We start from the raw sequence: 15,266 nt of genomic DNA, 5'->3' as shown, positions 1-15,266 counted from the left end.
ACTTTTCCAATCCTCCAGTAATTGAAGAAAGCCCGGGAAGAGCGCTGGGTATTTCTACTAGCCTATATACAGGGTATCCTGTAAGTGCTAATGTGGCCTTTATCTCATCAATCGGCCATCATAGAAGTATAGTTTCAATTTAAAAAATGCTTAAAAGGCGTTTGAATAATACTCGCTGCACAAGCTAGACGTATGACGCCACTAACAACAGAGGACAACAACTACGATGACAAAACTGGGAATAAAAATGTTCAACGCCAGCTGATGAAGTCAATGCTTGCCTCAAATCATCAACACTCTGGCACGAAGTTAAAAAATTATCATTATCCACTAACATGTTCAACTGAAAAATGACTCAGCACTGCGATCATTTTCACGTCAGTTGATCAAACTTGGCAATGGAAGAATTCCTGTAGAGACCCAAGCACTGGACTCATTGCGTTCCCAAATGGATTTTGCCAGTTGTTAAACTCAATTCAAGAACTTGCAGACAAAGTCTTCCCAAACATTGAACAAAATCACCGAAACCATGAGTGGCTTTGTGAGAGAGTGATTCTGGCATCGAAAAATGACAGTGTGAACAAGATCAACGAAAAAATCCTAAAAATTATTCTGGGAGACTCCACATCTTACAAATCGGTTGACACAGAGCAGACAGTTCTGTATTCTGCAGAATTTCTGAACTCTTTGGATATTCCGGGTGTGCCACCACACAATTTGACCGTCAAAGTCGGAGCACCTATAATGCTTCTAAGAAATTTGGAGACACCAAGACTCTGCAATGGCAGCAGACTCTGCGTGAGCAAATTGCACAAGTACATCATTGAAGCAACGATTCTAACTGGATGTGTCAAAAAAAGAGAAGTCTTCATTCCATGTATCCCAATTATCACTGAAGAAATATCATTCTCTTTCAAGCTATTACACTTCTCGGTTCATTTAGTTTTTGGCATGACAATCAACAAAGTGCAAGGCCAGTTGTTAGCAGTGGCAGGTATCAACCTACTTGAGCCCTGTTTTTCACACGGACAGCTTTTCGTCGCCGGTGATTCCAAAAATTTGCACATCTACACACCAGATGGAAAAACTAAAAATATTGTGTGATTGCCTCAAGTTTTTAATTAAAATATTTAAAAATAAAAAAAATAATTTTTTCTTACTTGATGCAGAAATTTTTTTAAGAAAGAAGATTAAGAAATATATAATTAATAAGCTATACATTTATAAATTTTTTACAGGGCGGGCAACATCGCCGGGTATCAGCTAGTTCATTTTAAAAATTAAACATTGCCACAATTTGCAAATGTTCCTTATTTTTAAAATATTTTTAAGCTATTAAATTTCAAGAAACAATCTTTTTTTCCATGTTAATAAAATTTTATATAAATGACATTATGAACATGGAGGAAAAAATGTAATTTTCGAAAGTTCAATAACTTGAAATGTTTAATGAATGTGGATAATGTCTTTTCTTCAAAGGCTCTTATGACTAAAATATTGTGTTTTTTCTTTTATCTTGAAATTCATCTTACATTGAGAAAAGTGAAGTTTTGACCATGAAGAAAAATTTAGATATTCATTGATGGCTTGTAGTCCTGACATCTGATGTTGAACCTGTTATGATGCATTCATCATATCAAAACTTTCCTCAGACATAGAAGACTTGAAGGTTGTGAAGCAATTGTTCATGCTGGAAAATGCATATCACACTTGAAAATTAACCTTTTTCAAGCTGTTATAGGTTTTACTACTGCTACTTAACTCAACATGCACCTTGTACACATTCCTTTGAGGAGTTTCTAACAAATCAGTGCATGGCGGAATGTGTTAGGGTCATGCATGTACATATACTTACACAACGTATTTGGATTGTTAGAATTGTGTTTCATGCTCTTTCTATTCCTGCCATCTGTGTTCCAAATTTTGAGGTAAAGATGGTGGTAAATGCTTTAATTTTCATGTTATGTAAATACCATGTTGAAGGTCTGTCTTCTCTCTGGAGAGAGACTTTATCAAATGAAAGACCGGCTCACATTCACACTTTTAAGTTGGAAACCACTGTGCATCAATGGGGTTCGAATCTGGATATTCATATGCTTGCAATCTCTCTGGGTCACTCACTGACAAGACAGTCTCTTACTGTCTTGTAAGAGGTGGATTTATTTAGGATTATACAAATTTTTCTTCTCTTTTCCCATACTTACTAATTTTCTTGGACACATCTAATTTGCCTCCCCTCTGAACTTGCTGTCCTGAGGCCCAAACCCCCTATGTAAATATGCCACAGATTCTAACTCAAGTTCAGAAATGCAATTGATGGGATAAATTCTGAAGACAAAATGAACTAAGTCTCAGCTTCAATAATTTGCCAATAGATTGTGAAATTTTAAACTTTTTAACATGGGAGTATTAATGGAAAAGTTTCTAGTAAACCTTTTTCTCAAAATGAGGATTAGTCAACTTATACCACCCAGTTTTTAATACCCTCGTATGTATGTATGAAATACTTTTTTTGCTTTATTTTTCTCCACTTATGGTTGATTAAAATTTATCTCAAAATAAGAGTATATTGAGACAGTATTATGACACAAAATAATAATAGTCTCACTGAGTCATTCCAAAAACAGTCTTACAAAATAATAGTTTGATATCATTTTGATCCTGTGCTTAAATTTTAATAGGTAAAAAAAACACTGAAGGTTTGTCAAAATTTCATAAATACAAATAACGCAGTTTCATCACAAGTGTAGATAAATACAAGTAAACACAAACAATAAATAAATACTTTCATGATAAATATCTTGCATGAATGCACTATAATAAATAAAATGAGTGTGTTTTAAGAAAAACAAAGAATTTTACTTATGCAGTCGGACTTGCTCATAACAAATTTTCACATACAAGGAAGTTCGTCCATGACCCGTGAATTTTGTACTGCTTATCAGCCGTCACAGATATGAAAAAGTTTGTGTATAACAAACGATTTCATTGCTTTTTCAAACTTCCTCGGATTGTATTATATATTTTGGTGACTAATATAATTTCTGATATTTTCAAAATTTTAAAACTGCACTGAAATAGACCATAATGTCTTATACACAACACAGTATTATCTGATGTATTTATCACAGTATTATCATTATGTGAAAGGCAACTTATTTTAGAACCGAACATCAGAGGTAACGTCAAGCTTGATTGGGAAAATGGAAAAAAATCCAACATTCTTTTTTTCATATTACAGTATTGTCATTATGGTGGAAATCTGCATATTGTTTTAGTGGACATTTTATTCCGTTCATGGAAGAAAAAAATTGTTTATGAATTTATAAATGGCAATAGAAAAACTTGCATAGGCTATATTTGTATAAGTTCTTATTGTTATGTAAATTCTTTGGGGAGAAAAATTTAGAAAAATTGATAAGTACTTTCACTGTGAGGCTCAGTAAAGTGACAAGCCAGACCTTGGCCTCAATTCATATATTTAAGTACATGTTTAATATTTATTACTGTGCGATTAAGGCCTTTTGAATAAAATTTCTATTTGTAAATTTGGCACATACTGATTGCTGCTTCTGTTATGTATTCTTATGCGAAGAATATTGTGTGAGAAGAATGTGCCCACACAGGTTGTCCCAAATTGTTTCCACAGTGGATGTCTCTGCAACCGTTCATTTTATAAATATACTTTCAATATTACAAAAAGGTTTCAAATGGCGTGCAGTTACTCAAAATGTTTGATTTCTCGAAGGGTAATTGTCCATAAAACAATAGAAAAACTTAATTTGATAAATTAGAGTAACTTTTTATGTAGACCCTGTGTGCTAAAACTTCCGATTAGTGAAATGTAAATGCCACTCCGAGAAGTCATTTATAAAAAAATTAATAATTTTGAAATGCAATATTAATAGATATATTTGACTATAAAATTTTCAGCATTTATCCCCAATGATTGAGGGTGTGGTTCACAAATTGCTAATCAAAGAGGTAAAAAATTCTGTAAATGTCAAAATAATTTTCAAAAAATGTGATTGTTATTTCTGAGTAGAAAATTTATACCTTTTTTCTCTTTTATTTTGAACTACTCACTGAAATATACATCTGGAGTTAACTGCTTATGCATACACATTGTTGATTGCATAACAAAATTTTGCACTTTGTGGTATGCACCAGTTTCTGCAACTAGAGTGCTCGTTCCACCGTAAGAATGTCCAATATAACATTTAAGACAGAGAAAATAATTAAGACCTGTTCGCCCTGTATTCAGTTATGTAAGATTCCAAGAAAAGAGAGAGGGAGAGGATTTTCAAGGGAAATAACAACGATGTCAAAACCAGAGGTTGCGTCCCACCTGCTCAACCAACACGCCTACAGATAAAATGATATGCTTTCCGCCTCCTATTTAGATAACAAGGCGATACAGAATGTGGTCTTCTTATCTGTAGGGAGGTACTAACATGCCCCATGAGTGTTATGGATAACACCTATGAATAGAGTGAAAAGAGAGATTTTCAAAAATCTCACTTCCTTTTCAGTTTCTATTTTATAATTCTTACAGAATTAGAGGGAAAGGAAAAAATGCTTCTTGAGAATTTCCGTTGTCGTTATAGCGAATGTGTTCTGATTTTCATTCATAAATAACTCTGTAAGTGGAATTTTTTGTATCTCCAACATTAGGTTTTTGGCATTCACTTGCGAATTACATGTGCTCATAATCAGTACCGTTTTAATGCATGAGTCAACCCGGATACGTCCAGGGGGACTCAAGAGCTGAGGGCTCACAAGAGCTCACAAAAATGAGATAAATATATATATATATAGTTAAAATTTTCGAGGAGTATACATGCGTATTTGCCTTAGAGCCTCAGAAAAATCATTTGACCCGGGGATAACGGTGCTCTTAAAACAGCCTTGCTCGAGATTCCCGTTATAACAGACTTTTACCTGTACCTTTCTAAAGTCAACGGTTTCGGAGGTATCTGCTGCGCAAACAATTTGGGACACCCTGTATAATTCTAATTATATATTATAATTAAATGCCCCCTTTTTTTTGGGGGGGGGGGTTTATGCAATTTATCTTCAAAATTTAAATGTATGTCTGCCATTTGAGAGGCAGAAAATTCTAGAAAATGGATTACGCTATAGTTAATGAGTTGTTTGGTGTTACCTGAATGATGTAATAGTGTCATTTAGAAGGAATATAATTAAGGCGTTTGATTATTTTTTTTTGATAAGAAAGTACATACAGTATATGTTCGAATAGATCAAGACCCTTATGAGGAAGTTCATTTCTTCTTCATGTTAAAATAAAGAAGTCACTGTTAGTTATATCAAGGCAAAGTTGGAAGAGAAGTCGATGATTAGTTTTCAAGAGGTTCCCTTTTCCAGTTTCAATATTTCTCCAGGTAGCCTAACTTGATGATCGTCTGATACTGATCTGGCACCTCCATCAGGGCGTGGAGCGCCAGCGCGGCGTCGGCGTTTCTTGCCGACCTCACTATCTGGTGGTAATTGACGAAGTGGAAATTATCGAAGACTCTGTCCGGCACACGATTGTCCCACTCTTCCAATGCTTTCCACGGCCCGTCTCCCACACCGATAGTAACGATGCTCAAGGCTGCCTTGGAAGCTTGGACTAGTGCGTGTCTGGTAGGAGCCTCTTCGGGCCTCATCTGGCCATCTGTTATGACCAAAAGGATATGGAAAGCGTTGGTCCTCTTCACGATGTCTATACTTCGTCTGATGATTGGAGCGAGGCTCGTTGGTCCGCTGCGTTGTATCTGCGTGGAACAGTAAAGAAATCAATGAGTATGGAAAAAGGTAGATCAGTTTCAAGATGAGGTACGTAGGTTGTTTGATAAATAAGGTAAATCTCTAGATATAATAGCATGATCACTTTCAAGTTATTACAATTGTAAGTATGTCTCTCTAAAACCTGTCACAACAAGTTAGAGCACAAAGAGCTTTGCGGTTTATTTTTTGGTGTCGTTCCAAGTTCGAGTTGTAACAGTTACTTTGGAAACGGTTGATTATAAGTGCCTTGCAGTGAAAAAATAACATTTGTTATCTAAAATGGTTTAAAGCTGCCAAAATCAAAGCTGTACTACTATAAGTTTATGGGCACTCTGCACCATCATTAAAGACAATTTATTTTTGGATCAAAGAATTTAAGCTGGTCACCCAAGAAAAGTGACCTGGGTGCCCAGTTTAGGCCACCACCTTGGAAATCATTGAAAAATTCCATGGTATCCTCATGAAAGATCGCAGATTGAAGGTGCTTGAGATAGCTGAAAAGCTTTGTGCAAAATGGCTGCCGGTATCGGTCACGAGTGATTAAAAGTAAATTTGTCGAGATTGGCTCATCTTGAAGACTTTCTGTGTCAATTTCTGACAGTGGGTGAAGGGTGAAACATAACTCTTCACCGTACGCCGGAGTCAAAACAACAGCCAACGCTGTGGTGAAACTGCACCAAACAAGGCTAAGACTTTTTTACCAGCTGGAAAAGTGATGGCAAAAATTTTCAATTAAATTTTATTCATAAATACAGAAAATACAACAACATAAGCGGGATAAAAATTGCTAAGAAGCCGAGACATGGCTCTTACTAGCAACCACAATTTTTTGGGTTTTAGACATTAGTTGTAAGGATTTGATTCAGAATTATATAAGATAATAATAAATGAGAGAAGATTTTTGAGCTTCTCAAGACATCATCTATATAGACTACTTCCAGAAGGGTCAGACAATAAGTGGAGACCATACTTCTGGAAAATTTGAAAGAACAGCTACAGATGAAACGGTTAAGGTTGACGATAACGATTTTTTGACTCTCAAAAAAAATGCCCTATCCAGCTAAGCCAATGCCTCATCTCACAGGTACACCATTGAAATGGCCAAATTGCATGAATAAGAATTTGCAAAAATATCTCATCCCCCAAATTCTACGGATTTGGCCCCACGTGACTTTTTCCTTTCCCCCTCCCCCACCAATATTGAAAGTTTCGCTTGGTGGAAAAAATTGTTCATCAAATGATGAGACCATTGCAGCTGAAAAAAATGGCTTTTAGTAAATGACTTTTTTGAAGTGTTAAGAGAAAATTTAATTTTCTGACGGGGAATAACGAAAAATTAACATTATTGAAAAAGTGTGTGGAAACTGTTGAAAAACAAAATTTAAAAAGAAGTTAAACACCGTTTTTTACCAAACTTATCAAACGACCCTCGCAGATGTAACGGTTTCTCTTACCCGTTGTGCGTTATAATTGTAAGCGTCCAAGACGTCGGCCATGTCCGAGCAAGCAGTACCACTTCTGAGAGGGAAGACATCGTAGTCTTTAGTTCTAATGTCTCCGAACCCGTACGCGTGGATCGGTTGGTTGTGAAGAAAGTGTGAGAACGTCGGACCTAGAGAATGGAGAATCTTCTGGTAGGGGTTGAAGACGGCGTGTCCCTTCAGCGCGTGCAACAGCTCTCCCTTGAAGACTCGCCGTCCTTGCCATTCGTTGCTCGCGCTGTAGTCGATGCCCACGATCAGGCGGATCCTCTCCAACCCGGCGCTCTTCATGGCACCTATGACTTCGTGGTAGCTCTTGAAGTGATCCCTGAAGGCCGTGAAGGACCTGACTTGATCCTTGCTGAGTCCGAGGACCGTGAAAATGCTGCATTTGTTGTAGTTCCTCTCCGATCTCGGCTGTTCGTCTTCCATGTCCTCGTCGTACATACTCACGTGGTTTTGCTGGTTGTCCGTGGTCTCGGCGACGTATCTGTCGAAGAGGACCAGAGCCACGGTGGTGGCCATGATGAACAACAGCAAGGCGACCATTATGATTGGCTGTTCGATCAGCTTTACTTGGAAAGTTAAATCTTTTTGTGTTTCATGCGAATGTTGCTTTCACCATTTCAACAGAATGAATGAATTTCCTTGCCATGGCTTTCTACCTAAGACATAGCACAACACAAAAACATATGTTTTGGAATCAGTCAAACGAATTATGATGTACATCATATAATAGTTATGAATCCATTCATCAAGCATTTCCAAACGCAATGTTTGCTTAACCCTCTAATTGGCAAGCATTGAAATATCCAGAGGAGAAAAATTTTGAGGGGTCATATATTAAACAAATTTGTGAATGCAATTACATGACAAAAAAGTTATTGCCAATATTTAATAAAATATGGGATGTTTCATTTCAGAAAAAACCACTATTTATGTGATTTATGTACATTTGCATAGTATAAAAATGCCATTTTTATTGTTTGCCAGAGCTTATTTTCCCATCTTTGTTGAAGAGTGCACAGTAATGTTTCTCCACACACGATATTTCCCTCTAAAATGCCAGGGTCAAAAATCGTTCTTGTTTGGGTTGTCAAGAAATAGGAGACGTGTGTGTACCTTTGAGCCATTCTGCTGGTAATTATAGAAACTTTATGAATAGCTCACAAGTAAAAATCGAAAGCTTAGGAGCTCGTTTCGGCATCAATGCCGAAACGAGCTCAAAATATACCATGCCTATGTTTGAAAAATAAAGTATAAGGAACTCATGTGTTTGCTTTTTTGAGAGCAGCACGACCAAACAAAGGGGTAAAGCTGCGCTCGGTGGTGCAAGATCACTATTGGTGATTTTTATATTCAACCATTACCATTGGTGTACATGACATTTTGCCTGTCAGAGAAAAGAGGAAACTTGAACCGAATAGAATCTGGTTTTCGGTCAGGTAAGTCCGAACCTGGAATTAGCCCATCCAGAACCCGGATTATGGCACAGCAGTGGTCAGCTGAAGTTGATTTTCCGCGGTATTCCAACTTTTAGGCGAAAATGTGAGCCGGTTTCCTATTTGAAAAAAAATTGTTCAGCTGAGAACAAGCAGACCTTTCTTAGTAATAAATTTCTTGTGTGCGGTCAAGGTGGTGGTCAGGTAAGTCCTCGAACTTTCTTTTGAACTGTCCACAACCTCGGTCTGGGTAAGTTGGTGCTCTTACAACGTTGTGCGTGTTCAGTTGGTGCTGTTATCAATACTCCAGATTTAGCATAGCGTGCTTGGGAAAACATTGTGTGGTGGACCTGTTGCTCACCGTAACGAAACTTTTATTTCAATGGAAGTCCATTCGAATTTGTTTTGGCGCTGTTTGCTATCATATATTATCTGAAGATGATGTCACTCTCCCCTATTCACGCGAAGGTTTTCCCAACTTTCTGATGCGAAGATGAGTGCAGGAAAGAAAATTCGACTGCCTAAACGGGGAATCGAACCTACGTCTTCTCTCATGCCCGGGTGAGTGCGCTGGACAACTACGCTGTAGGAGCAACGAACATCTTTCTTTAGAGTTCGCGTGTGCTGAACGGGACCGTACACGGACAGTCAGACCTGACTCAACCAACAGCTCTTACATACTGGAATTTGCCACCAGATGGCGATTTATTTGAAGATGTGATGTCGTCCTCTGCTATTCATAAGAAGGTTTCAACAACTCGCTGATTCGAAGATGAATTCAGGAAAGGAAATTTGACTGTGTCTACGGGGGGGGGGGGGGGGGGAAGAACGGGCACACAATCTTCAAGGAAAGAAGTTCGTTGCTTCTATAGCGTAGTAGTCTAGCCAGCTCACCCGGTATGTGAGAAGGTGTGAGTTCTATTTCCGGTTGAGGCAGCCGAGTTTTCTTTCTTGAATTCATCTTCGGATCAGTCAGTAATTGTTAAAACTTTCGTACCATGTATTATACGAGACGAATGCGGAAGTGGAATAAATTCAACGGCTTGAACTTATAAAATCTGTGGAAAGAGCCGACTATACTGTATATACACTTTGCTGTGATATTCCTCAGGGTAATATCTATCAAGTTGGTGTGTTTGTGTATTTGCGTGTACCTGACGTATTTATGGCGTAGGATCTATCCGTGATCGGGAAGTGTTGCCATCTGGCTTCCATATTTAGGAGTGAAAGGGGGTCAAATTCCGGAATTTTCGGGTTTTTTGTAAATACACATCGTGTTGAAGGTCTGCCAGTTCTTTGTCGAGAAAAATTTTTAAGATCAGCAAGTTCGATCTGGATGACGTAATAGCATTGTAGGAATTTCAGTCAGAAATGACTATTTTCAATAATAAAACTGATATGTCGTACAAAAATGTCTTGCATCAGGAGACGAAGACATATTTCTGAAGGTCGTTCGCTGTAAATATCCTCAGCATCTCTAGCGTGATTCTCCGGTGATTTAAAGCATTTTTTGTGCGAAGGAATGCAAGTTTACGGCTGAAGATGAGTGGAAGCTTGTTATTCGTATCATACACTTGATCGAACCAATGCCAAAAAGGAGGAGGAGGAGGAAAATAAATAAAGATGAGACATCAATCTTTCCTTCGCCATCTGGTATGGTAATGACCATAATTTAGAGCTACTTCCTACAACATCAGACTGTGGTTTTGTAAATAAAAAGTCACACTGAGATGAGTCTGTTTATTCCTTCTCCCAAAGAAGAGTCCCTTTTGCCAAAGTAAATTCTTGGAAGATATAAGAGCACTTAATTTTTTTTCCCATAGATAGGGTTACCAGATTCGTTGGAAACTAAGAAAGGAGCACGCCTGCGCGCTCACCATTAATAACGTCACTTTTTCCGAATTTCAACAGATGACGCCACTAGACTGTCCAATAAAACCAGCCACAACGTTTCCCGACTAAAACAAAACCACTAAAAAAAAATAAAAAACAGAAAAATCCGGAGAATTTCGACGGCTGTTGCGTCAATGCGTATGACAAAAAAAATATATATATCAATAAAGAGATAGGCCTACATATGTTTCAGAGTAGAAGAAAAAAAATTCCGAAAACCGGGAAAGGACAAAAAGGAGGATTTTTCGAAACGTAAGAGGACGTCTCTGGTAACTATACTTTCGCGGCAATTTACAACTAGTGGATTTGGGTCGGAAATGAAGGTGCCACCTATCGGTGGTCGCCCCAGGCTCGGTAGGTATAGAACTTGTTTTCGATGTTCTTCTCCCGGATTCGAACCCGTAAACCTCGACGGTAGTCTTCATGGTGGAAAACGAGAATCTTGCAACTCGGGAGCTCCTTCACATGCTTGCACAATTTCCAGATCACTCTTTTGGTCATTCCCTCCCCTCTTAGTCGATGTTTTGGTTGCTCACAGACTTAGCCCTTCGCTCTCCTGGCAGAGGTATATTTATGGTTTTGTCCCCCTTCTCCCATTATACTCTAGGGGGAAAGAGATAAAAAATTTTCTTGATCAATCACACACATGTGCCTCAAATTTGCCGCTCTGAACAAAACTACCCACTTAGCCTCCCTGTAAATACGCATTTGTCATCGGGGTGCCTTAGATGAAACTATAACGGCTCATACATCCTCCTCCATCATCCTAATTGTCATCATTACATTTTCGTCGACATATTTAGTTGATATATATGGTCCCTCTGGCTTTCTTGATAACTTCAGAACAGTGATGTGCGAATGAAAAGGACGTTTGTCAAAAATTACTTCTGAAAGATTTAGGAGTGTTAAATCGATAAATCATGTTTCCTTGAACATTGATGAAAGAGTTCAAATCACATTAAATTCATATTATATTTCCTGGACGAGAAGTCTTTTGAAAGTCACAAAGTGGGTGTATGCAAGGCCGTAGTTAGCCATTCCTGTGGAAGAATTTGAATGTAGGCCCCTTCTGGACCAATTCTGGTGGTCCCCCTTCCAAGTGGGCCCTGTGCGGGTGCACCTGTTGCACCTGTCTAGTTACGGCCCTGGGTATATGTACATTTATGTCTGTCTGTCATGTATTTTGTTACGTGTTCTGTCCGGTAAATAAAAAAATTTCCGTTCCAATATTTTTCTACAGAAGATTTTAATTATGAGTTATAATGAGTTTTTTTTTTTGGGAAATTGTAGTCGAAAAAACTCGAAAATTTCAATGATTTCGTCCTCGAAAAATAGTGGAAATAAATTATACAAACTCACACACGATTCCGAAAATTTATCATAAACACACTCGAGTGCAAAATTAAGAGAATTTGCACATTGTGTCAATTTGAGGCATCGTTTTGGACGGTCGCACATCCCTCCATGTGTTTGACAGAGGGTCCCCGACTGCAAGGAAGTATAGAAAGGAGATCTTAGAGCCCTATATTCGTCTTTTCAGGGTTCGCAGTTGGATCCTCGTTTAGTGTCCATGGACGAGCCCACAACGATTATCTGGAAAGTGAGGATATTCGGCGTATGGATTGGCCAGCCAGATCTGACCTAAACCCTATAGAACATGTCTGGGACGCTCTTGGGAGGGCAATTGCATCTTGCCATTCCCCCCCCCCCCCCAAAGAGAACCATCCCGGAGCTGAAAACTGCGCTGCTGCAGGAGTGGGATTCCTGAACTGCCTCGAGTCCAGTATGCCGTCGCACTGTGCGACCTGTCTGACTGTGAGAGGGGAACCACACCCCATATTAGACTCATTCGATCTCGCAACGGGAATTTTGGACATTCCTGCAATAGTGAGCTTTACTAACAATCATGCGTGCGTGCTATGACTTTCGTATGGTACATTCCTTTCTCTGTTATAACTGTGTATTCGTACCGATTTTCATTAAAATCTGTTCATCGGTTTTTTTCAGAAATTCGACATAATGTGCTAATTCTCTTAATTTTGTACACGAGTGCATTAAAACATATGAAATAGTTAATATCATAAAATATCAATTAGGGATGGGACGAATACTGATTTGGCCGAATATCGATCTCTTCTTAAAATTCATCATAATTATAAATACGCGGAATGCGAGAATTTGTTACACCGAGTCCTGCCCTCAGAGCTTTAACAGTGGCTTACATATTATAAATGTAATTGGTGTTTTTAATTGGAAAATAAAATTATTGGCAATTTCAAACGATTGATAATAAATTTTAATTATGCAATTTAATATTTAAATAAATATTAAAAAGCTGGTAAAGATTTTTTGCCATGATACTGACAATCAAATTTAACGATGAAATATTGTATTTTAGTATTACTTATATACAGAAATTTATTTTTGCAACACTTTTCACAATTTTACATCTAATCAAGAAAACGTCACAACCATTATTTACTCTGAACTAATTATGCAAATTGTTTTCTTATTTTTTTCCTCTTTACATGTTCTTTTGCTTCTTTTATTGAAGCTCGATACGTTTCTCGCCCAGGTGGCATCCTTCAGTTGGTGAACTCGTGTGTAATTGCAGCAGGATTCTATTTTCAGCTTCATGCTTTATTTATCTAAGAAATTCACCCTAGACATTACCCCTTTCACGGAAAGGTACATTTTATGCGCCACACAATAAAGTATGATAGGCAAATTTTTAATTTATGCGGGAAATTTAAATTAATGCAATTGATAAAATTGATGTAATTTTTTTTTTAATTAGTTCCTTGTGCTTAGATTTATTCACACAGCTATTCGGCAGAATACCTAAGCATTATTCGTCCGAACCGAATATTCGGCAAAAGGGCCGAATACCGAATTGCAGCCGAATATTCGTCCCATCTCTGATATCAATAATAAAAATATAATAATAATTATTATTATAAAAATATCAAATAATATCATAAACACATATATAATTGAATATGTCAAAGAAGAAATATTATAATATATGAAACATGTTACCGTTTGCATCATTTCCTCCGAGCATTTAACAAAATTAAAAAATTCCAAATATAACGTAAGAAATCGTAAAAATAATCCCGTTTTTTACGACTATTTTTATTTCCTCGTAGTGATAATCAATATTTCCACCATTCACGCGATAACCAACGGGACTGAATAATCGTAATGATCATTTTATCGGAAACGATTTTTTTTTTTGACGGGGAAAAATAATCAAGAATGTGTGTAATGATTACAGCAAATGAGATAATAATGAGTAAATAAATACAAACAAAGAAGGCCTCTTACCCTTGCTGTAATAAACAGTCGAATGTGGACCTTGAGTTTTCTTCTTCTTTTTAAATTGAGTATAAACTCATTTTTTGTTGTTGTGGTTGATTTCAATAGTGATCTTTGTTTTGACGGATGCCCCGTATTTCCCTGGGAGATCCCGGTGTGCGCGTGCCAAATCACTGCCCGTTACGTAATTTTACTCTCGCTGCAGGGTTGCCACCTTCCGCCGAAAAAAAATAAATAAATAAAAAGCAGGAATTGATTCCCTACTGAAATATCGCCAAATGTTTCACTCAAGGAAGCGTTTTTGACACCGTGTATGTTTAGCAAGTACCGTTTCTCAACCCAGTGGCGTATTTACGGGGGGGGGGAGAGGAAGGGGGCTTAGACAATACTTCCTAGATACTATGTACTAAGTTTCCAGTGCGGCAAATTTGAGGAATGAGCTGTCACGAAATTTGTGTAGCCCCCCCCCCCAGGGGTGGTAAAACAATAGATCCGCCTCTGTTCAGACAGCGAGAAACTAGGTTAATGAATGACCAAACGAGTGACCTATAGAAAGTGTGTAAGTATGTGAGTGGGCTAAAGAGTGTGCAGGTATGTAAGTGATCAAAAGAGTGACCTAGAGTGTGGGCAAGCGTGTAAGCACGTGAATTGTACACAGCAAGGAATCGGGTGAGTGAGGGACCTAGAGAGTGTGAGAGAATGAGAGTGATCAAAAGGGTGATTTAGGGAGTGCGTGTGCATTGTACATTGAGAATGAGATGATTTTTATTTTTTCTCAGCCCATGATATGAAGGAAAGACTTTTTTTCCATATATTATGCCGAGGTGACGGAGAGAAAAGTCTCCAGCCGCGGGTTTCCACCGAGAATCGAGCCCAGTCCTCTCACAATTCAGGCAAGCTCGCTATCCTTACTACCCTTACTATCCTCGCTATCCTACTACTAAACCAGACATGCGCCTCGTGTCCATAGCTACCCATCTCCGTAGCGAGATGGGTAGCTATGTGGTACGAGGTAAGACGACTGGATAGGGGACCACTACAATACCCCTATTGTAGTGGCTATAGTACGAGGTACCCCCCTCGTCCCATCAAGCTACGGGGCGTAAATAAGGAAGGAATAGTCATGTCCCCCTTTGATGTAAATGGGTAGCGCGCTTGCTCGGATTACAATAAGACCGGGGATTCCTTCGATTTCCGGCGGAGACTAGTAGAGTTTTCTTTCAGAGTTCACCTTCTCGATATTCAGGAAAAAAAAAAAGTTTTTCCTTCACCAGTCTTAAGAGCATCATGGACCCCCGGGCCAAGTAATTTTTCTGAGGCCATCCCTGGCTCACTCTCGAAA

At 38.2% G+C, this 15,266-nt stretch overlaps 1 protein-coding gene across 3 annotated transcripts; it reads right to left on the bottom strand.

The window, feature by feature from the left end:
- Positions 1-2,639: 2,639 nt before the first annotated feature.
- Positions 2,640-14,110, bottom strand: LOC149069164 (uncharacterized). 3 transcript variants are annotated; one of them, XM_089250771.1, is made up of 3 exons: positions 13,934-14,092; positions 7,245-7,932; positions 2,640-5,777 (listed from the first exon to the last, which is right to left on the bottom strand). In XM_089250771.1, the coding sequence occupies exons 2-3, from the start codon at positions 7,818-7,820 to the stop codon at positions 5,388-5,390; spliced, it is 966 nt and encodes a 321-aa protein (XP_089106897.1). In that variant the 5' UTR covers positions 7,821-7,932; positions 13,934-14,092; the 3' UTR covers positions 2,640-5,387. The 3 variants fall into 3 exon arrangements, with proteins under 3 accessions (XP_089106897.1, XP_089106896.1, XP_089106895.1); XM_089250770.1 differs by lacking the exon at positions 13,934-14,092 and adding an exon at positions 13,646-13,853 and having other exon boundaries at positions 7,245-7,936; XM_089250769.1 differs by having other exon boundaries at positions 2,641-5,777; positions 7,245-7,936; positions 13,934-14,110.
- Positions 14,111-15,266: the final 1,156 nt, after the last annotated feature.

Source organism: Pholcus phalangioides, unplaced genomic scaffold (genome assembly GCF_987345545.1).
Source record: "Pholcus phalangioides strain wild (caught in Gottingen) unplaced genomic scaffold, Ppha-v1.0 ptg000024l_1, whole genome shotgun sequence".
In the NCBI taxonomy this organism is placed as follows: Eukaryota; Metazoa; Arthropoda; class Arachnida; order Araneae; family Pholcidae; genus Pholcus; species Pholcus phalangioides.
This window is presented reverse-complemented; position numbering and strand designations above follow the sequence as displayed.

Excerpts from the sequence above, each read along its gene's own strand:
- LOC149069164 (XM_089250769.1), bottom strand. The coding sequence starts at position 7,820 with ATGGTCGCCTTGCTGTTGTTCATCATGGCCACCACCGTGGCTCTGGTC. Across the intron at positions 5,778-7,244 it reads ACAATTATAACGCACAACGG|ATACAACGCAGCGGACCAAC; the intron begins GTAAGAGAAACC and ends TGTTCCACGCAG.